We start from the raw sequence: 24,095 nt of genomic DNA, 5'->3' as shown, positions 1-24,095 counted from the left end.
TGACTGACTTCTCCGTGTTCCAAAATGATGAGGAGCAGTTAAACAACCGAAGCTAACCAAGTCCTTTGATGGCATTCATTCCAAAACAGCTACAGGAATAGAACAGCATCCTGTGTCCGAACACCAGGGTCAGCTGGGTGTGGCAGTTCACACCTGTAATCCCAGCATTCTGGGAGGCCGAGGCGGGAAGATTACTTGAACCCAGAAGTTTGAGACCAGCCATGGCAACATGGTAAAACTCTGTATCTACCAACATTTTTAAAAATTAGCTGGGAGTGGTGGTGCAAGCCTGTAGTCCCAGCTACTCCGGAGGCTGAGACAGGAGGATCACTTGAGCCCAGGAGGTCAAGGCTGTAGTGAGCTATGATCATGTCACTGTACTCCAGCCAGTCTCAAAAAAAAAAAAAAAACAAAAAAAAAAACAACAAAAAAAAAAAATTAGGATCCAGGAGCATTTACCTCCAGAGAGTGGAGAGAGGACCTGTGCTACCTTCATCTCCAGGTGGGCCTGGCTGGGCTGTGTCCTCTACCAGCATGGTGGGACCAGCTGCCCTCAGGGCAGGTTCTGGGCTCAGCCTCTTTGGGGATTCATTGTTTTTTTTTGTTTGTTTGTTTTTTTTTTTTGAGACGGAGTCTCGCTCTGTCGCCCAGGCTGGAGTGCAGTGGCCGGATGTCAGCTCACTGCAACCTCTGCCTCCCAGGTTTACGCCATTCTCCTGCCTCAGCCTCCTGAGTAGCTGGGACTACAGGCGCCCGCCACCTCGCCCGGCTAGTTTTTTGTATTTTTTAGTAGAGACGGGGTTTCACCGGGTTAGCCAGGATGGTCTCGATCTCCTGACCTCGTGATCCACCCGTCTCGGCCTCCCAAAGTGCTGGGATTACAGGCTTGAGCCACTGCGCCCGGCCGGATTCATTGTTTTAAGTGGAGAGCCTTGATTCCGAGAAGCGTAAATCATCAGGCTCAGCACAATTGGCCACACCCTATCTGAACACACAGGTGAGACAGAGGCAGGTGCTGGCTTCTTTTGGGGGTCTCTCTGTCCCTCTCTCTTGTGTACATGCTTGTTCTCTCCTGTCTATCTCTGGGAATGGGTAGGTCATTGTTTTGGACGAGGAGCAGAGCAAACAAGGCCACAGAATGAGCCAGGCACAGAGGTGCTTTGATAGTGAAGAACGATAACTCACAACTGGAGAGGAATTTCCTCTTCTGTTTTCCCATCTCTTTTCATTTTGTTAGAAGCCACTATATCAGAATTACCCCTGGGTGTCACAACAGAGGTACAAACAAATCAGGAAGCCGTCAGAGAACAAAATATTTCTTTTCCCGTCTGCCCCAGCTTCCTTTAAATGAATAAAGTCAGTCCCACGGTGCAAGAATAGAGTACTCTGCTAGAACAAGGCATTTTCTGATATGACCCAGGGTTATCTATTTAAACCAACTGGTTCTCTACTCAATCTGCTGTGAAGCAAGGTTTTTTTGCCTAAATGTCAACACAATCTCATTTATATTTTGGTTGCAAATCAACACTGACAATAAATCTAAGGTTGACGACAGAGAGAGGGAGAGAGCACCAGGTGGAGGCTGTACGTATGGAGAGAAGTGCACAAAAGCACAGCTAAGATCCCTCCTAAGATAGTCACTTATGGGCGCATTATCACAAGCATTATTGAGGGGGGAGCTACTGCTGCTAGAAACGTAAGTAGTCTGTTCACATAGACTGGAAGGCAGGTGAATAAGAAATGAAGTCCTAATTCCATTTATGTGATTGTTCAAATATATTAAGAACCAAGCTGGTCAGTGTGCGCCTATTAAAAACGTGGAAGGTCGATGATTACTCAGCAAATCTGGACTGTACAAACTATCAATCCAAACCAAGGAACAGTAAGAGCAGCTCAGGCACCAAGCAATTCGTGTCGTTTTAAAGCAGGGCGATAACCAGCATGAATAACAGATGTATAGCAAATTTACGGAAAATCCAAAAGTAATTATGGCAAGTCTATTACAATAGGCACTGCTACCAAACCTCTCCGAAAGCTTCTAATAGGAGAGTATCATTTGTTTATTTAAATATTTCACTTGGTCTCTGTTCAATCTACGGAAAAACTCACACATAAGAAGTAAAATGCCCCATACGTTGGCACGGAGGGGGAAAGAGAAAAAAACTAGGCACTTTGGTAACCAGCAAAGCATAAATCCACAGTACAGACAAATCAACCTACGGATGCTGAGTGAAACTCACTGAGGAAGATGGCGGGGAGCTTAAGGAGCTTAGGGTGTACCCCACATGCCTGAATAGAAAGGATTTCCCCCCAAATTATTCTTCCAGAACAAAGGAGGGACTTGGTTAGCTATGCAGTTACTTACTGCTTATTGTTTTGGGATGTTGAATACTCACAGTTCCCTCATGTTGGTTAGGATAGAAACCCCAAAAGATTTTCAACCTTGGAGTCTGTCATTCTCAAAGATGAAACAAAGGCCGGGTGCGGTGGCTCATGTCTGTAATCCCAGCACTTTGGGAGGCCGAGGCGGGTGGATCACGAGGTCAGGAGATCGAGACCATCCTGGCTAACATGGTGAAACCCCATCTCCACTAAAAATGCAAAAAATTAGCCGGGCATGGCGGCAGGAGCCTCTAGTCCCAGCTACTCGGAAGGCTGAGGCAGGAGAATGGCACGAACCCGGGAGGCGGAGCTTGCAGTGAGTCGCCACTGCACTCCAGCCTGGGCAACTGAGCAAGACTCCGTCTCAAAAAAAAAAAAAAAAAAATGAAATAAATAAGGAATCGATTGTCTAAAATCATGGCAGAGGAAGTGTTCATCAATATGGTTGTATGAACATTTGCACTTAGGGTAGGAATATGTGAGAAAAGAAAATGCCCCTGACTGATAGAATATTTCTTCCACTCTGGGTACTACCACCTTTCAGTGTTTGGTTGTGAATTTCTCATTTGAGAAGCTCTGGTTTTACTTCAGACATGAAAAAATTAAAATGGGGTGGTCTATTGGGTCCATGGGGTGCCCCTCTGGTTAGGAACCAAAGCCCCAAGAAAGCTGTCTTTGCCTGAATCCTTATAATGTCTCTCAGATTAAAAATGCTCTCCAATGTCTTCATTTTTATTCACACTTATTTAGAAAAGAAATGATTATACATGTCCATCTGCTATTATTTACATAAATACAAATAATTCAGCAAGATGTGCAAAAATCATTGTTCTTTTACAACTAAGACTTTTCTAAGAAATGGCTATAGATAAGATGTTCTAACTGATGCTGAAAATACAAATCTTAAATGCATTTATAAATACCTTTTCTTCTTCCAAATCTAGTTCAACTCTTATTTTACTCCGAGAGACTTTCCTTTTCTTTTTGATGAGATGGAGTGTCACTCTGTTGCCCAGGCTGGAGTGCAGTGGTGCGATCTCAGCTCACTGCAACCTCCACCTCTCGGGTTCAAGTGATTCTCCTGCCTCAGCCTCCCAAGTAGCTGGGATTACAGGCGTCCACCACAACGCATAGCTAATTCGTTTGTATATTGGCCTTTGTGATGAATTAATTTCAACCCACTTACGAATTAGCTTAATTTGATGCCAGGATTTTCAGTCTCTGAGCACTGGGAGCCACGTCTGGCTTTGCCGGTGTTCTTGAGACCTGTCTCTTGCATGTCAGTGCTTCTCAAACTTGTCTGTGTGCGTGATTCAGTGGGGAATCCTGTTCAAGTGCAGATTCTGCCTCGGCAGGGCTGGGGTGGGATCAAGACCCCGCATTTCCACCCCACACCCAGGTGAAGCCAGGACTCTGGCCATGCTCTGGGAGTCGAGTTCTGAGTTATTCAAAGAAAAAGGCACGTTTTCCAGCACCTGGTGAGTTACTCAGCACCTGACAACCAACTCCTTGTTCCTGAAAGTGGAGCAACAACCAGCACCACAGACTTCTCCTGGCAGCTGGCTATACAGGTGAAGTCTCGGTGGGTGTCACTCCAGACCCATTGAATCAGGACCTAACTGTTAACGAGCTGGCTGGGTTACACATACATCACCTCAGCACTTTCTCATTCGGTGTGAGAAGTTCTGTGCTGGTTGGGCTTAGTCTCCAAGCAGGATTACATTCACCTGTTTACCAATTAGGTAAAATAAACAAATAAATTAAAAAAACACCATGTTTTCAGGAACATGACACACTGGCTCCCCTCACCTCCCACCATGGGTAAAAGCTTCCTGAGGCCTCAAGAGAAGCTAAGCAGATTCTGGCACCATGTAGAGCCTGCATAACTGTCACCATGTATAGCCTGCATAACTGTGACCATGTACAGCCTGCGTAACTGTGAGCCAGCTTCTTCATAAATTACCAGCCTCAGGTGTTCCTTTATATCAATGCACAACCAGCTAATGCACCTCTCCACCTATCTACAGATGACCTCATCAGCCATCTAGCACCACAAACCCCACCACCCTTCAAGGGCTGGATCCAATCTCACCTCCTCCAAAACACTCCTTATCGCTCTGACCTTTCCTCCAAATCCCTACAACCCTCCCAGAGTATATTACAAAAGATAACACTTCAATCAACATTTTGTTCAGAGGAGTTTAGAACTGTTCCACCACTTTAAGGATGCCAACAAAATCCTGAAATTAACCTTCAAACACATTCTTGGGGAAAAGAAAAGAAACACAGGAGCCCTATTTATAGGTTCCTCATAAGTTCAGGGATAAATACAGAACGCTTTTCTGATTGTTGGATCTCTGGAAAAGAAAGAACAAGCTAGAAGGTATGAGAAAGACATAAGCAACCCCACCAACTGGGCAGGTGTGAGTGTCTGGTGCGTGAAGATCAGTCGCGTTCAAGCTGGCAGATGACAGCTGGCCACGCGATCAAAGTCCACAACCCCCTGAGGAATCCGCAGAAGATCAACAGGAACGCTTCATCAAATCAAAATAATCAGTGACAGAATTTGGCGGCAAGCTTGCTGTTAAGGATGGTAAGAGGATGACTATAAGCCAACTTCAGATAATCGTTTACCCAAGGGCAAGGACGAATGCGTTGGTTTCCCACCCATAATAAAATCCTAAGGCAGCCTGGATTCTTGCGAGGGACACTCCTCTCCATCTAGAGTTGACATCGGGAAGGATAACTGCGTCTGATGTGTCCTCCGGTGATAGTGAGAAAGAATATGGAACAGGGCAGAGAGCTGGGGCTAGTGAGACAGGTTTTATATTCTTAAAAGAAGCCCATTGCTGTGCTGCAGTTCAGCCGAGTGACAGAATGCAGGCGTGGGGTTTCCCACCTGGGCAGAAACAGTTCTGCCACTTTGCTGTTTGAATTTGAGTCAGTTCCTGACCACCTCTGGGACTTAGTTTCCTCATTTGTAAAGCATGGTAACACCCTCTGCCTTGAAGATTCCTGTAAGTGTGAAGATTAGTGAGAATGCATGTGAGGTACCGGACCTGGTCGTCGGGGCAGGTTAGGGGCACACTGGATGTTGGTTATTGCCTTTGCTATCATTGTGGTTATTGTCATTCTTAGCATTACTGGCATTTCCAAAAAAAAAAAAAAAAAAAAAGCCTTCTGTTTCTACTGGAGAGTAGAATGAAAGCTAGATAAAATCAGTCCTGCAATTTCATATTTTTTGACCTGAACTTTTCTTCCCTATCCTTTATTAGTTTCTTTTTTAATAAAAAAGTTCATCATTACCATCAAATAATATTTGTACACATAGACAAAATGTGTGTATATTAATAAAATTAACTCATGAAAGGTTTTTAAGTTGTAGATTTGAGGCATTTTAAAATAAATAATACTATCGGCTGTGGGGAATTTTATACTGCAAAAATAAATAAATAAATAAATAAACAAAGGTTTAACTATCTAGAAAATTCAGACCAAAAAAACTCCACTTGTACTTTAATCAACGAGCTTGGCAGGCCTGATGGTTCTGGATACAGTAGATAATGACTATAATTTATGTTAACGGAGAATTCGATTAATTTTCCTATACCTTTTTTGAAGTTATATCATTAATTGCTATTAATGCTTCCTAATCAAGACAGAGGCAGTCACTGAAACAATTAACCTATTCCTGAAGGTGCAAATGGAAAGATAATTCATCAATTTCCTGATTTTTTTCCTCTGCAGCAACACTAGCTCGGTTTCTCTCACCAAACATTCCTCTACTGAGCACCCACAGCAGCTGCTGCCAGCAATCAAAAAAAAGAATCTGCATCTGCTCATTTGTAAGGGTCATTCCTGTAGTTCTGTGGTGAGGAACAATCATTTGTTAACTTAGGAAAGAACCTTAGTCGCAACCACAATTTCCATCATCTAAAGACAGTAAGTGAGCCAGATTCCCGCAGAGAGGTATATACCTCGGAAACCTATCTATTTATGAAATTCAATGACATTATTTTTACTTCTGAGCAGAATATACTCCAAAGTGGCCAAAGTATGTTCAGGCAAGTAGGTTGGACATAACGGTGGCAGAGGAGACAGATGGACTCTTGGCTGCAGCAGCTGTTGGCTGAATTTTGTCTTCAGCCGTGGTGGACCACACACCCTCTGAAATGACAGTGTCACGGGACAAGCTCAGGCTTCGAGGCCTCCTACTGTGAAGTCTAAGTCCTGCCTTGGCTGCCCACGAGCTCTCTGACCCTGGCAGGCTGCTGTTTCCTCCCAAGTTCCCCTTTACTACAGGAGAAAGGGGTTATGCTTATTTTCTAGAGTTGTGAGAACAAAATATGTACGATGCATATAACACAGCAGCTAGCGCATGGTAGGTGCTCAATAAATGAAACACTCCAAAATACCTAATGAAAAATAGGAGAGAAACTAAAGAGCCCAACATTTCCTGAATTTAAAAAAAGAAAATTCTATTTCAATTAGCAATATGGTTGCTTTGGAATGTTACTTTTTTAAAAAAAATAATTCTGGAATACCAGCATGTTCCTAACTTTTTTCCATTTAGTGTGATGATGTCAGACCTGGTTCAGTAAAATTTCACAGGCTACTTCTGGGCCATGCAAATCCAAACTATGGAATCTATGCTGGAGAACAGTGTGTCAGCCCTACCTGCCCATCACAGGAATAACAGAAACCCACTGGTGGACAGTTCAGGAATTCCTCTGTGGCTGAGAGCGTGGTGGAGGCATTGAGGGGCCCCAAGTTAAGCCCTAACGGTGGTCAGGCTACTGGAGCAGACTTTTATTAAGTTCAAATCCCACAAATCCTGCTGGAAATGTGGCGTCTGCCTACCCTCGCCCCTGAATGCGAAAGGCTTGTGGTTCCTGTTTTACAGCTAGGAAGCCTGACGTGGTCTGGGTCACACAGTTGCTAAGTGCTTGAGACTGAACGCAAAGTCAGGTCTGCAGATGCCACAGTCTATGTTCTGAACCACCATGACTTACGGACTCGTAGAAAGCGGTGGCTGGTATGCGACAGCCTGGGCTTTAAGGGATGAGTCTAAAATCAAAACAGGATGGCACGGTGGCTCACGCCTGCAATCCCAGCACTGTAGAAGGCTGAGGCAGGCAGACTGCTTGAGCCCAGGAGTTCGAGACCAGCCTGGGAGTCAGAGGCACAAGGATCACCTAGACCCAAAGAAGTCAGGGCTGCAGACAGCCGAGATCACACCACTGCACTCCAGGCTGGGTGGCAGAGTGAGACCCTGTCTTTAAAACACAATAAAAACAATTTCATGACGTTTCACTCTAACCAAATCCCAGAGAAAACTGGGAAAAGACAACAGAAACAAATGTAACAGCTGATAGACAAAACATAACAAACGGAAGGTGTGTTGGGCACCTTCTGTATGCCAGACACTATGCTAAGTGTCTATAAAGTCTAGACTGCCATTTTCATCACTCACAACAGCCCGTGATTTCATTCCTTCCGGCTGAGGGTTTAAATGGTGGCCACGGGGCCCCTGATAACCGGTTGTACCATCTAGAGGCTCAGCATCAAAGCCACGCCCTTCCCACGGGAATGCATGCTTCTGTAGATTCCACCAGTTCTTGTTGCACAGAAAGGGGTTTATCCGGGTGCTGGGAGACTAGAAAAGCCACCTTGTGACTCTGCATAGGTGGCACTTATTTCCCTAAAGTCACTCAACATCCTCCTCACAGGCTATACTCTCACGTGCTGCCCTTACAACCCTCTCGAGTCCCTCTTTACTTTAGGACCTGAACAGGGATAACACGTTTGTTCAACGTATTGCAAAAACGTGCTTGTGGCAATACAGAGTATTGTTAGCAACACAATTCCAAAGATAATTTCCATTTCATCAATGGGAAAAGGGGGAGTGGCCAATGGCTGACCCTGTGTTTCTCAGTCTGGTGGGAGGGCTGCGTGGGTGTCTTCTCAGCCGGCTGGAGCCGCGCACCTGCCTAGCCCTTCCGTAGCAGGTCATTAACTCATCTTTCCCTCCGACATGGCTCTGAAGTTTACAAACTTCCCTTTAGCATTTCCTCAGCTGAAAAGAGAAGGAAGGGTCCGTGTGCCCCATGCTGCCTGCCCACTGCAGAGTGCCCCCAGGGCTGCCCTCTGAGCACCCTGTCTGGACGGTAGACAACAGTGAGAACATGCCGTCTCTGGAGAAGCATCCTGCATGCGTTCATTTGTCTCCACTCTGTGTCTGGATTAAAATTGCTTAGTTTGGTGATCAGAGATTCATAGAGGTAGTTTCTCCTGATAAGGGTAGAAACGCCGTCGCTTTTGCCCTAACAGCTTGAGCAGAGAACCCAAGCATGCCTCACTGACTGCAATTCCTAAACGCAAACTTGAATGTGCTTTTTCCTCTAAGCCAACTCAGAGGGCAGGGGCTTCTATGCAGCTTCTCTTCCTTGCTTCTTTTTATTTTTTAATAAAGGGCAAAGAGTTCTCAGCTTTTTTTTTTTTTGAGACGGAGTCTTGCTCTGTCACCCAGGCTGGAGTGCAGTGGCCCGATCTCCGCTCACTGCAAGCTCCGACTCCTGGGTTCACGCCATTCTCCTGCCTCAGCCTCCTGAGAAGCTGGGACTACAGGTGCCGACCACCATGCCCAACTAATTCTTTTGTGTTTTTAGTAGAGACAGGGTTTCACCGTGTTTGCCAGGATGGTCTCGATCTCCTGACCTCATGATGCGCCCGCCTCGGTCTCCCAAAGTGCTGGGATTACAGGCGTGAGCCATCGCGCCCAGCCTCTTAGCTTTTTTAAGAAAGAGCAAAGGTTCTTCTGGAATATATGCTCTGTGTTTCTTCCTGTTCAGTCTTCTTACAATTCCCCATGGCAGGGGGCGCCATCTGGGGCTTCAGTCCTAAACTAGGCTGTGGGACAGCGCCGGGGCTCTGGTTCCTGGAGTGGGGTGTCTGGAGTTGCTTTATTACATGCTCAGGACAAGCAGACAGACTCTGAGCTACAGCAGGACACGGAGAAAAGGGGAAAATGAGCTGACAAATCAGTTGTCAAGAGTCACATTAAGAGGCTGGGACCTCCCCAAAGAGCCTTAAGCTGATGTCCTCAGGCCTCCAGCTGGGGGGAAATGACAGTGACCATTACTAGGAAGGCAGACCCCAGGCTTGAAGCACCAGACAAGTGAGTCGTCCACCGTGAAGGCAGCAGAACCCTCACCTCTGTCACGCATATACAGGAACAAGGAAAACATTTCAAGTAGGAAGAACTACGACAGGTAGGAGGAGGGCGACGGGTGAAGAAATTCATCAGTGTCTTTCATGCCACTTTGTAAACTTGAAAATTAACATGCCAGAACTCTCTGAGGGATGGCTTGTGGGAAAGCCATGGACGATGGACTGCAGGTGCCGGGAGGCCGGGGAAAAGGGCTGTTTCTCTGGGAAGCTGGAGAAATGTCCCGAACACTATTGTCATTGGTAACAGGTGATAACATACGAGACCTGAACAGAATCGCTGGCAGCATCGGTCCTTCTCCCTGTTTGTCGTCTGACAGTGAACATGCACGTGACCAGGACGGCTCCGGGTGAGCCAGGGGTGGGGGAGATCACACCCCGTCACCAGGACGTGCCCATCTGTGGTCGGGAATGGCTGCTCCATCCATTCACTCTCCAGTGCCATCCTTCTGCCCGAGTGGAACACGATCTGACGTCTTCCACGAAGTCATTCGGGCAGCCGGGCTAGAAAGTGAGAGCCCTACAGTTCACTGTAACTGAATGAACTGAGCCACCCTAACTCCATCCTCTCCTTCCATGGCACTGCTCCTGAGGCTGATCCACTGGATCTCAGAAATACTCGGGAGTCCACTGTCTCCCCATCCCCAATGCCAGACCCTCCTCACCCCCAACTGGATGGTTACAGCAGCTTCCCCTCTACTCTGTAAATCTCCCTTGGGTCATCCCCCCAAAAAAAATAAAAAAAGAATTTCTGCCTGCAGGTGATTTCAACTCCCCATTCTGCACCTCCTTCTAAATCTCTATAGAAATATCCAAAGAAAAAATAGTAGGAAAATAGTCTGCATTTGTGCTGAGAATCAAAATCACGACCACCCACAAGGGAGCTCTTGCAAGACAGCATGAGCGAGCCCTGTCTAAGGGAGAGGCTTTCCAACCTGAAATTCCCCACCTGCAAAAGAAAAGTCCACCTGGACACGAAGTGAAAGGAACCCCTGAGGAACCGTACAAACTCCACAGAGGTCAGGATTCCGGGTGGGAGCAGCTTGAGGGCTGAGGTATGGGCTGGGCAAATCTGCAAATGCCTCGTGGAAGTGCACAGATGTTGGCAAGAGGGGACTAAATGTGAACTTTGGACCTGGCTCACCCTTGCTGTGGCTGGAAGCCCAGTGGTGAGTGAACAGGCCCTTCCCAAACATTGATGGCACCCACCTGGAGGACTTGTGAAGACACACATTCCCGGGCCCCACACCAGAGTTTCCTGTGAAGACACACATTCCCGGGCCCCACACCAGAGTTTCTTGTGAAGACACACATTCCCAGGCCCCACACCAGACTTTCTGAGCTGGTGCCTCCAGAGTGGGCATTTCCAGCAGGTACTCGGGGGCTGCCTACACTACCAGTCCTGGGCTCCATTGAGAGAACCTCTTGAGCATACTAAGTGTTGGTGAGAGAAGAGTAGAGCCTGGGCAACTTCTGGATTATTAAAACAAACATGGAAAAGAACTCCTTTAGGCCCAGCTAACAAACCTCCCTTCATTCAACGACAGGGAACTGTAGGCGCTCAATACAGCCTGCACATTCATTAATGTGGCAAAATAAAACTGAAGTAGTCCTCATAATAAAGCTCATAATAATAATTTTTAAAAAGTCCATAATAACGGGATCAATTTAAAGAACATAAAGAAACATCACCCACATGAAACAGAACATTTAGGAAATTTCTGAATTACATTGCTTGAGAGGAACCAGAGAATCTGAATCAAATAAGAACTCATTGAGAGGAATCAGTAACACACTGTAAATATGAAAATGGAATCATCTGATATCAGAAAAGATTACTGTCTTTTTTTTTTTTGAGACCGAGTCTTGCTCTGTCGCCCAGGCTGGGGTGCAGTGGTGCGATCTCCGCTCACTGCAAGCTCTGCAGCCTCCCGGGTTCATGCCATTCTCCTGCCTTAGCCTCCCTAGAAGCTGGGACTACAGGCGCCTGCCACCACGCCCAGCTAGTTTTTTTGTATTTTTAGTAGAGACGGGGTTTCACCATGTTCGCCAGGATGGTCTTGATCTCCTGACCTCGTGATCCGCCCGCCTCGGCCTCCCAAAGTGCTAGGATTACAGGCGCGAGCCACCGCGCCCAGCCGAAAACACTACTTTCAGATGAGAATACAATTGCCAGAATTAACAATGCAATAAAAGCTCGGAAGAACAGACTGGATAGTGCATACGATCAAATCAGTGAATCTGGCTGGAATTGACAGTTTTCTCCAGAATTCAGAGAAAACAGATTAAGTGAGCTATGGGAGGAAAAGATAAGCAAAATGGAAGATTGATCCAAGAGATCAAATATAAGCACAGTAGGAATTCCAGAAGGTGAATACACAGTAAGTGAAAGAAACACATTAATCAACTCAACAACGTGAAAAAACTTCCCTGACTTGGAAAAACATTTGCATCTTCAAATAAAAAGGGCTTACTGAGAACCAGCAAAGGGAGCATCACCACAGTCAGAGCCCAGTAAAATGTGCACACTTTGTAAGCAAATCAAACTGACAACAGTGCAGACAGATAAAACAACATATCAATCTAAAGAAATGAAAATCCCAAAACTAGATTTCTTCTCTGGGACATTAAACACAAGAATAGAATGAAGGAACATCTACAGAATGTTAATGAGGTTACACTGTTTCAGAAATATTCTAAAGATGTCACTGGCCATACCCATTTCTCAAGAAGTCAGAGAGTTTTGTTCCATGTGACACCCAGTGGAATTCGGAGAAACATCCCACAACCAGCCCTGACTCAGCGCTTGTTGGTTTTCTTGCTGTAACTACCCCCCGCCCCCTCCCCCAAGCTCCCAATATGACGTCAGTGAACTTGGACCTGGGAGGAGGTGCCCAGGGTCAGCTCTCACTAGCTGCGGTGAGTGGCCTCCAGCACATCCTAATTGGAATCCTGCTCCCGGCCCCCAGATCCAAGGCTGCCTGAGGTTAGCTGGCCAGGACTCAGGAACTGGTGGGAATCTGCCAATCAGACTCACCTTCTCCAGTGTCTTAACTAAAAGGCAGAGACTACTGTCAGCTACTGAAGCTGAGGGGCCGTGACATAAAATTGTCTTGTGGCAAAAGAAGTCAGCAAACCAGGCAGGTAAAGAAGAGGAGGGTGGCAGAGAGGCACAGAGGAGCATGGGTGAGAGGCCCTGCAGCTCCCGAGTAACAAGGGAAGGGGCTGGAATCCAGGGAGCATGATTGCTTACTTGCTTGCTTATTTACTTATTTATTTTGGAGTAAGTAACTCTCACTCTGTTGCCCAGGCGGGAGTGCAGTGGTGTGATCTTGGTTCACCACAGCCTCGACCTCCTGGACTCAAGCGATCCTCCCACCTCAGCCTCCCAAGTAGCTGGGACTGCAGGTGCGCATCATCACGTCCAGCTGATATTTTTATTTTTGTAGAGATGGGGTCTGGCTATATTGCCCAGGCTGCTCTTGAGCTCCTGGGCTCAAGTGATCCTCCTGCCTCAGCCTCCCAAAGTGCTGCGATTACAGGCGTGAGTCACCGTGCCTGGCCCAGGGAGTTTTAATTTCTAGTTTCTCAACAGGCCTTCAGAGATCAGCTTCTTGGCTCCTTTAGATTCCCTCATTTCGTTTTGTTCATAAAAATCCCCTCCCTCTACTTTTATGCTGGAGCTAGGAAGTCTACAGAGAAGAGAGGTCTAGTTCTTGCTAAGCTCTAAAGAGCTTAATTAGAACATCGTGTAACACAACACTTCCACTTCTGGAAATTTATTGTAAAGAAATAATGTGGATGTTTGCAAAGATGTAGCTACAAGAATATTTGCCATTTCGTCTAACGTGGTGAAAGCCAGGAACCAATCTAAATGTCCAATGATGGAGACAGGTTAATAAATTATGATACATTTGCTAACAAAAGACACCAGGCAGTTATTGAAAATGATAACATAAATAGTTAACAGTATATAAATAATCCCAGCAATTTGGGAGGCTGAGGCGGGCGGATCATGAGGTCAGGAGATCGAGAGCATCCTGGCTAACACAGTGAAACCCCGTCTTTACTAAAAAAAAAAAAAAAAAAATTAGCCGGGGGTGGTGGTGGGCGCCTGTAGTCCCAGCTGCTTGGGAGACTGAGGCAGGAGAAAATTGTGAACCCGGGAGGCAGAGCTTGCAGTGAGCAGAGATCACGCCGCTGCACTCCAGCCTGGGCGACAGAGGGAGACTCCGTCTCAAAAAAAAAAAAAAAAAAAAAATTTGGTAAAAATGTTTACAAAACAGCCTGTGCTATATCATCTCATTTTGCTAAAACATGTATTTTTTATTTGTATGAAACATGCATGAAAATGTTCAGAGCCACATGTCTGGGTTGTAGAATTATGAGTTGTGTATATGTTCTGTTTCTCTGTATTTTCTACATTTAACACTTATTACTCTCCTAGTAAGAAAGAAAAATGAGCTCTGTGTTCCCATAGTACCTTGTTTATATCTCAACTCTAGGAATCGGAAACTTGATGTATAGTTTATCTGTTTCTGTGTTGGCTTTCATTTGAGGGCGGGGTGGTATTTAGTCGCTCATGCCCCACTGTGCCCACGCCTGGCACAGAGAAGGGGCTCCAGTTGTTACCAAATGCCTTCTTTCAGCACTCAATGGCAAGATCTGTCTTCCCATAAATAACCTCCAAGCAGTCACTTTATGTCTCATGCAACGCCATCTATTGTTATTTATCCTCCTCTTCACTCTCACTGCTTAGCCCTCTGCATAGTCTCCCTTTACCCTGGGTCATCTTATCTGAGGCCATTAGAAATTAATCCTAAAACAGTGACTCCTGAATCTCTACCTGCAGCCCCAGCTTGTAGTTTAAGTGCCGCCTTGCCTCCGGATAGTTCCATCTTGGCAGCCAGAATGCAACGAATCCAAGCAGAACTTCTGTTTTGTCTTTTTTCCTGCCCTCCCACCTAAATCTGCTCCTTATATACTCCTGAGCCCTGAAAAGATCACCCTCACCCCTCTAGTCACTCCAGCTAGAAACACAGTCTTAGAAGCTACTCCCTGGCTCTCTCTCCCCATAGATTACCACGTCATAAATCCAGCTGATCTCGACCTTGACCTTCCCCCCAAACTCCCAAGTATGTTCCCTTCTTGCCACTCCTGTCTCAGTCCAAGGCCTAATGACATCTCACCTGCAAGACTGCAAATCCTTCCTTCAGATTGGCCTACAGGCTGCAGCCTGTGCCATCTTCCTAAAACACTCCTAGGCTTAAGATCTTCCAACGAATCAGCCCGACCCACGGCATGAAGTCCACAAGACGCAGGACGCACAGCGTGATCTTCCCCTACTGATCCTCAGCGCCGCTCTCCATCATTTTCCCGAACACAACCCAGCCCCGCCCCAGGGTGAACTCACTGCCATTCCTGAGCCATCTCAGTGCCCCTGCACATGGCTTCCTCTGTCTGTGCTGCCCTCTCACCCAGTCCTCTTAACCACATCCTTTCATCCTGAAAGTTCTGTTAATTGCCATCCACTGCCTAAAGCCTTCCCAGAGCTGGTGGTGCCCCTTCTGCTGTGACCCCAGAGCCCGTGTGCTTACTCGAGTGGTCAGTGCCACTGGTCACATCTGATTGGTGTTTTGCTGGTCTCTTCCTCAGAGAGATGTGACCTCCCTGAGGTCCAAGTCTGTGTCTGAGACGTGAGGTGTGAGTGCAGCCCAGTGTCTCACACAGTCTGTGACATGTAGCAAGTCCTAATGAATTAATTACACCTTACAGTCCCTAACAAAACGATACATTCTTTCAAGCTAACAGCTGTTAACTACTCCACAGGGCCCAGTAGAGCAACATGGAGCCAGTTAATAAAGCAGAATCTTTCAGCCCTCTCAGAGCAGGTGCTCCATTGAAACAGATTCTGTGGAGCATAAAACACATGGTGAGATTTTGGTCAATGCCTTGACATTATGAATATTGCCTATGAGCTCTTTCAGTTCACCAGGGAGGGTTAGAGTGCCACTCCAGTCCCTCTGACCTCCTCTCCTTCCCCTCCAATTATCATCTGTTGTCACGTGGTGGGTGTAGGGCAGGACACATAACTTGTTTATGACGCCTGACCTGCAGCATTAGACGGTTCCTATGGCAGCAGCAAAGGCAAACACCTGACTTAAAGAGCAGGAGCAAGACTGGGACACCCACGCGGGCTGCAAGGCCGGCAATGCACCCCAGATCTTGCCTTGGCAGAGGAACTAATTGTGCACTGTGCACTGACACACCCTCATTATGGCCTGGGGGAGAAGCCAGGCTCAAGGAATATTCAAGGAACTCTAAGTTGTTCGGTTTGTAACATCAGGCAGGGGGAAGGTGAAAGGAAGCAGAGGGAGATGAAGCAGCTGAGATAGATGTGAGATGGAATATGGTTAATAATAGTAATTATATTAGTGATAGCATACATTATTCATATTTAGTTAACAGTCATTATATTAGCAATGATAGTAATAGTTATGAGTTAATGAGCTAATGATGATTACGGTGAATGTTATAATAATAATAGATAGAAGAATAATTCTCTGGTAACACATCAATCTGAAAAGCAGTGAAATATGGAACTGCAAGTGGCATGAATATGTTCATGAGAAGAATAGAGTGTGAGAAGCCACGTATGTGGGAAACTGTCAGAGGATAAAGGAGGCCAACTAAGATAGGAAGTCTCCCGGTAGAACTGCCGGTCCAGCGTCATGTCCTGCACAGACCTGAGTGGCATGCAGGTGTCTCCTGAGCGCCCCAGGGCAGTGGTCCCCAGCCTTTTTGGCACAGGGACTGGTTTCGTGGGAGACAGGTTTTCTACCAATGTGGGTGGGGGATGGTTTCGGGATGATTCAAGCGCATTCCATTTATTGTGCACGTTATTTCTATGATGATTGCGTTGTAATATAGAATGAAATAATTATACAACTCACCATCATGTAGAATCAGTGGGAGCCTTGAGCTTGTTTTCCTGCAATTATGGTCCTATCCAGGGGTGATGGGAGACAGTGACAGATCATCAGGCATTAGATTCTCATAGGGAGTGTGCCTCATGTGCACAGTTCACAATAGGGTTCGTGCTATTACGAGAATCGAATGCAGCCGCTGATCTGAAAGGAGGCGGAGCTCTGGTGGTAATGCCAGTGATGGGAGCAGCTGTAAATACAGATGAAGCTTTGCTCACTCACCCGCTGCTCCCCTGCTGCTGTGCAGCCTGGTTCCTAATAGGCCATGGACCGATACCAGTCTGGGGCCAGGGGGTTGGGAACCCCTGCTCCAGGGTACCGGGGTGTTGAGAGGGAGGACACGTGGCTCATGCTACCCCCAGATTCTGATCTCCTGTCGAGTTTAAGGTGGGAGGGCAGCCCCTGGGATGGCTGACCTGAGACCCAGCCTAAGAAAGTTTCCTCTGTTATCTCTGCCTACAAGGGGACTCCAACAAAGCTGTGAATTACACAGAAGGCCCTTGAAATGGACTTTCTTGGGCCCTGAAACAGAAAACTAGAAGTATAACAGAGGTGGTTTCTACCTTACTGAGGGTTTGATCAGAATCTGTGAGCCTTAAATCTTTTCGTCTTTGTATGGAGACCAGATACCTTGAGCGCAGAAGGAGGTGTGTGTGCACGCTTGTGTGTGCATGCACTTACCATGCTGTCTATATACATGTGCCTGTCTCAGTTCTTCCTCCTTGTGGGCTCTGGAAATAGAATGTGTGACTTAATGCTTTTAATTTGACAGCTGATCCCATAGATTCCTCTAATCCTGTTAAGGAGTGTGGTTCATCAGGCTTTACTCCAACAGAAGCCGTGACTTCCTGACCACCCACACCCCCACTTACTTCTTAGCAGCCCCCTGCTCTCAGGGTCCATTTTACCTGCTGGTCCCTGAAGGACAACCCGATGCCCCTGAGCATAGGGAGGGGCTCACCTGTGAGTTCCCACAGTCCCCCAAAGTGCAGCCCGTGTCTTGGGGAATCTGTCACAGCTTTCTGTGCCCTGATTGTAATGAGGCTTCCCGTCTACCCTGGAGAGAAACCCTCACAGAGGACACCTGATATCCCAGCCATCCTTGCATCACACTCATAACTACCAACAGAATACAGAGGTTCAGTAAATATTAGCTAATGGCATAATGAATGCTGACTTGGAAACAGAGACACCTACCTATAAGACAAGGGATAGAAATCAGAGACTTATGCTATCAAGTGACTGATTTTCATTTAGTGACAAAAATGATAGGCCTGAAAAGGATTTTGAAGGTGTGTGCTCCATGAAACAGACCGAATTTTGGTATGTTTTATACTATTTCAAGATTTGTTTGATAGAAAACAATTATGTTGGCATCAGTTTGCTAAGGGATGATGGGAGTGTTTTTAGATGGAAAATATTTGCTCCCAGTCTGTGAGCTTTTGGGCCTGGAATAGTCATCAAAATGGAGAAAGGTCAGGCACTTGGCATGATAAGCAACTTTATACTATGAGTCTGCATCTTTGCCTGTGTCAGGAATTGCCAATATAAGCTAAAATCCTCTATTATCTCCATATCTATCCATCCATCCATCCATCCATCCACCCACCCACCCACCCATCCACCTATCTCCCTGACAATCTGTCTGTCTAACTATCTATCAATTAATAATCTACAACTTTCCCTTTTCCACAAGCTGGAAGGTAAAATGAAGGGTAACATGAAGTATATAGAATTTGGGAAGAATATTGCTAAATTTCTCTAATACATAATTATTCAGGAAAGAAAATGCTATTCAATATTTTCCTTAGAAAAGCAATGCACACACACATACACAGGCAAAGCGTGCAATACAGGCAAACAGAAATAATTCCTAGCCGGTCTCTTAAGTAATTATTTGAGGCCATGTTAAATCTTACCTAAGAATTGCTCAAGACAACTGATTTGCCTATAACATGCACAGTCGACTTTCCATCATCTTTTAAGACAAAGGTGGCAAGAGTTCAAATAATCCCCTTTTCTATCATAACACTAAGAAGTGTGCAAGGAAAATAGAATCTCAGGACCCCAAACTCACTGTGCCAAAGGGGAAGTTAGGGCTGGGAACTGAGTCATGCAAAACACTGCCCTCCTTTTGTTCCCAGACAGCTATGATCTCACATGTTTACTCTATCTCATGTAAAGTGTAGATTTACTAAGCAGAGAGAGTATCATAATTGACTTTCCCTCATTCCCACTCTTCACATGCAAAGTGTAGATTCACTGAGGGCTCATTAAGGTCTCACAGGAATGTGACCACTGGCCTCCTTGCCTACTCTCCCTCCCTCTTTCCGCACCCCCACTCTTGTTTGTTCTTTTCTCTAAATACTGAAGTTCCTAAAATCCTCTTTGGAAAAAGCACAGGCCATAGATCCTACTATGAATTGTGTTTCTTCTTCCTGGGCGTGCCCTCAACCTTGGCAAAATAAACTTCTAATTGATTGAGATCTGCTCCAGTCACTTTTCAATTTGCAGAAGTAAAAGGATAGACTTTTCAGAGATTAACGTCTCCTTCCGCTTAATAAAGTGATGAAGAATGATCAAATAAATGGTAGTTTACTAAATAAAAAAAAAGGTAAAATATCTACAGAATGAATAGTTATCCAAAACGTGGCCAGGCCAGGTTTTGGATAGAGTGGTCTGGGCGGAAAGTGGCTAGAGCGTGTAAAACCCAGTCAGTCAGCATGTGACTTGGTACTAAGCTCTCAAGGGTACTTTATCAATTTCCATGACAACTTGGAGTTAGCCACGGAGGGTGCTTGGTTAGGGTATGTATTAGTCCATTCTCGCGCTGCTAATAAAGACATATCCACGACTGGGCAATTCATAAAGAAAAAGAGGCTTAATGGACTCTCAGTTCCACATGACTAGGGAGGCCTCACAATCATGATTCTTTCACCATGTGAAAGATGAGGGAAAAGCAAAGGGACGTCTTACCTGGAGGCGGGCAAGACAGAATGAGGGCCAAGCGAGAGGGGAAACCCCTCATAAAACCATCAGATCTCGCGAGTCTTGTTCACTACCACAAGAACAGCAAGGGATAAACCCACCCCTATGATTCAATTATCTCTTCCCGGGTCCCTCCCACAACACGTGGGAATTATGGGAGCTACAATTCAAGATGAGATTTGGGTGGGGACACAGCCACACCACATCAGGGTACAGGCTCTTCAGGGTCTCCTACCAAAGACTCCCCTGGCTCCAACAAGGGCCTTTACACTGGCTTTCTACAGCGAGTGAGCCCGGGAGAATGGGGCAGAAGCCAGGCTCCAGCTTTCTCCGGCTCCTCCTACCCCTGCTCCTACCAGGTCATTCGCACATAGACCCTGTTATTTGGAAAATACCCTTGACTTCTTGTGCCCTTAGGGCCTAATTTAAGGGTCTCAGGTTCTACAGCTATACAAGAGAATCATCAGCAGTTGTGGGATCAGCAATCGTGGAATTTCTGGGAGAAATATGTCTTACAAAGTTGACTGCAGGATGGCGCGTGATTCAAGTTTGACAGCCGCATCCATATTATCAACACCCACCTAAAATCAGTTCAGTCTTGCCAGTCACTTAGACACATCAAACATCCTCGCTTTCAAAGACTTTTGAAATGATTTCCTTTTAAAAGTTCAAATGATTCTGAAGGTCTCATTTAAACTCTCAAAAAAGCAAGCAAATTGACTGATCAAATTGTATGGACATTTTTTCAACATTCCACTTAGCTTTTAATTACCCAAGGGGCCATCAGGGCTCCACTGGAGCTGCTCTGGGGACACTTCCCAGCCCATGTCACTGTGGCTGTCACAGATAACCCAACACTCTGTCCTCAAGCAAAAAATCATTTTGCGATAAGAGTTGGGGAAGATGACTGAGCATGTGCAAGAGCAAGCCTTTGAACTTCCCTGGCTTCATGGTTTCGGCATGCTTTTTAAAAATAGCATCAGCAATTAGACCACGTTTGTGTGGCAACTGCAAACATACCATTGCTGAGTTCCAGGATCATAAAAATCCTCTAAGCCATTAATCTTAGGTCTTCTCATTTCTGCCCCAACCTCGCTGTGATTTCAATGCAGTTTCTCTCTATATGTGCACATGTACACACATTTCTTCATTTTCTCTGAATTTTTGACATAACAATCTTTGTCCCCTCCTGATTTCCGAAAGCAGCATATTATACACATTGAAAAGATTTGACATGAAGCCAGTAACACACAATCACGTAGGATGAGCAGGAATGAAAAAAGGCAAGCACGGTAATAATGCAGAAAAACATATTGCAGCAGCAACTTGTACCTAATTATGATAAAGGCATAAATGAACTGTATAATGCAAATGCTTTCAACCAAATATGAGGAAAAGCGGCAAATGGGTTTGCACTAACTGCGAAATGCTAAGCTATCCCCAGGGCTGGGCCTTCATAACTGCTCCTTACCTTTCTTCAACATCTGGAGTAGACGCTTTCTTTATAATAGGGCAAGAAGCTTTCAGAAAAGCAGATACCATCAGGGAAGGGAGTGCGGTAGAGTAGTGTCAACCCTGGGCCCTGGTGCTAGTATCACCAGTAACTCAACGTGTCATCTGCGGCAAATCAGTCACCTCCAGTCATTTTTATTTACTCTGGCTGAGAGGTTAGTGGAATAAAAAATAAAGAGAAAATGTGGAGGAAAATCAAAGAGAAACTGTCAGGGGTCAGCATCGTCTACCACAGAATACGTCTTTTAATTTCTGCAGTACTTGGAGAGGACAAGAACAGGCGAACATCAATAAACCACTGGTGAATGTACTCAAGGGGGTTTAGGAGAGTTGGGAGTTGAATGAGGGAAGGGATGTTACCAGAGCAGTGACATATTTCAGAGAAAATAACGGACGAGGGCACTAAAGGTAAGTGTAAGAGAAAGGTCAGAGGAGGGGAGAGGGAAGGTCCAGGAGGCCAGAAGACCCGGAGCCATTTAGAGAACCAGGTGGGCTTCGCCAGAGCCAGGAGCTGGAGGCATTTCCACACTGATGTCCTGAAGGCTTCATGGCAGGGCCTCCATTGCCCCTACCTCTGCTCATCTCCCAAATGCTTCCTTCGGGCAACTCCTTCTTCATTTTAACTGTTTTCCCCGTCATTAAACCCTCCTAAATCACAAGCTCTCACTTTAGAAGGGGAGGGGAAGATGAAAAGAAGAGAAAAACAAGAGCCTGATCCATGTCTTGCTTGCCCTCTGCCCTCCACGGTTGCTTTGAGCCCTTACATGAAAACTGTGACTTGCCTCTTGTAGGAACAGATGTCGTAGTGGAAAGGTCACTGCACCTTTTGCTTAAGGACTAGAAATCTTTTCCAAGCAAGTCCATGTGCAAAGAAAGAAGTCGGGTCTTCTTCTCCACCCAGCTGCCAAGTCCCTTAGGTCTCCTTCCTCTTCCTTCTGCCGACTGTCTTGAGCCCCCATGGGCCAGACCGTGCCAGATCGTGCCGGTCTCTGTCAGAGGAGAATGATGAGTAAATGCGTAAAAAGCCATCCATAGGGTGGGCCCAGGGGGGCAGGAGAGCCCAGAAGCGGGTGCCCCAGCCATGCCTGTCTGGGAGAAGGAGGTGTTTGGAGGAGTTGTGGGTGGCTGGCTTCCCTGTCTTCAGTCCATTGAAGCTTAGCTTGAGCAATCAGTACCTCTTCCCCAGATAAATATCAAAGCCTCTCACTGGCCTTTCTTCTTGCTTCAGCGCCTTACAGAATGCAGTGTTTCTTGAACCACACTCTGTGGCACGCTGGTGTTGTACTTGCTTTTTTGTTCATGCAAAAACACTGAGGGCCTACCACGCACCAGTTACCGTGAAAAAGAGGTTTTGTGGTCAAATACATTTTGGAACTCTCTCTTCTCAGAGTTCACAATACACGCATTAGCATCTGAAAGCACATCCTGGAAGAAATAAAGAAATCTCCTCCTATAGCCTAAGAAACACATTTAGAAACGGATCCCCCGGCTCATCCTCTCTATCATGGAGTCTTCTTCCTGAAACACCGTGCTCATCACACAGCTCCTCGGCTTTAAACCTTCAACGAGGGCACAAAACAAACTTCGACTCCGCTCAAGCTCCTCTGTAGTTTGGTTTGTTTCCCAGACTTCCTTGGCCGACCCCTTGTTCTAAGTGAACAGGGCCCCCTTGCCCTGCACGCCCCCGCACCTCCAAGCTCTTGCTCAAGTCGGCCCCTTCCCGAGAATGCCCTCCCCCACCTCCACATCTCTGCTCTGAGTCATCCTTCCAGGTGCAAGTCCAACGTCTCCACAGCAAGGTGAGTGCTTTATCCGGCTCCCTCCGGTCACATATCTGCACCCTGAGCTAGATTATAGCGTAATCCACTACTGAGGGAAATTTACGATTTCCTCTTAAGCTCCTCCAAGGGCAAGGCCTGTTTCTTGTTCATCCGACTCATTTTCACATCTGTATGACCTCCCTCCTCCAACACCTAATACAGAACCAGAGACAAAATGGGTACAGTAAAGAGATGGCTGGCCTGGGCTACCACCGGCTGTAAGATCTTGGGCAGGTCATGTGGTATGAAAGTGTCCTCCCAAAATTCGTATGCTGAAACCTGCTACCCAAGGTGATAGCATTAAGAGGTGGAGTTTTGGGGAGGAGATTGGATCAGGAGAGCAGAGCCCTTGTGAATGGGATTAGTGCCCTTCCTCAGGAGGCCTGAGGAAGCCTCCACCACATGAGGACACAGCAAACCAAGAAGTGAGCCCTCAGCACACACCAAATGTGCTGGCGCCTTGGTCTTGGACTTCACAGCCTCCAGAACTGTGAGCAGTAAGTTTCTGTTGCTGACAAGCCACTCGGTCTATGGCACTTTGTTACAGCAGCCCGACGATGACAGTAGGCTGCCTAATTCTGATTGCTGCCCCTTCCTAAAGTGGGGATACAGGATCTAGAGGACAAAGAAGCATGGGTTTGAAATCCAGTCATTCCACAGGCAGAGAGAACAATCCCACAGCCACAGCAGCCATGTGAGCACATGTGCCTTTAGGGTGATCTGTGATTTTTTATGCGTCCTTTCAACTTCTGTCCCAGTTAAAGAGAAAGACTGCAGAAGCCTCCAGCTGGGCCACCCTAGTCCCCGCAAAATGGAGAGCTGGCCCAGAGGCGAGGCCACCCTCTTGGAACGGCTGTTTATCAGTAGTGCTGGAGGAGAGGAGAATGCCCGGAGAGCAGGCGGCGTGAGACAGAGCAGCACGTCTGAGCCTGGGGAGAGAGGAGTCACAGGGCCGCAGGAGGATGCCCATCCTGCTCCACAGTGTGGGCCACATTTACGGGCTACAACAGGATGCCGATTATCTGGACTCATTGGGGCTTTAACAATCTGAATAATCAATGTGTCTGGATAACTGATCATGATGGATGCAAGGAGAGGAATCATTGGCCATTCAGGCAGCAAGGCCCAAGAATTGGCCATTCAGGCAGCAAGGCCCAAGAACTGGCCATTCAGGCAGCAA

The 24,095-nt window shown here is 46.4% G+C and overlaps 1 protein-coding gene across 1 annotated transcript in view; it reads right to left on the bottom strand.

Annotated features, from left to right (window-relative positions):
* SDK1 (sidekick cell adhesion molecule 1) overlaps positions 1-24,095 on the bottom strand; it is a 985,027-nt gene that overhangs the window by 341,955 nt on the left and 618,977 nt on the right. Inside the window, exon 8 of the mRNA XM_026449463.2 lies at positions 482-490. Coding sequence (XP_026305248.2) covers positions 482-490 — 9 coding nt within the window. The remainder of the gene's footprint in view (positions 1-481; positions 491-24,095) is intronic.

Source organism: Piliocolobus tephrosceles, chromosome 8 (genome assembly GCF_002776525.5).
Source record: "Piliocolobus tephrosceles isolate RC106 chromosome 8, ASM277652v3, whole genome shotgun sequence".
Classification (NCBI taxonomy): Eukaryota; Metazoa; Chordata; class Mammalia; order Primates; family Cercopithecidae; genus Piliocolobus; species Piliocolobus tephrosceles.
The sequence above is the reverse complement of the archived record's forward strand: the minus strand, read 5'-3'. Positions and strand labels throughout refer to the sequence as shown.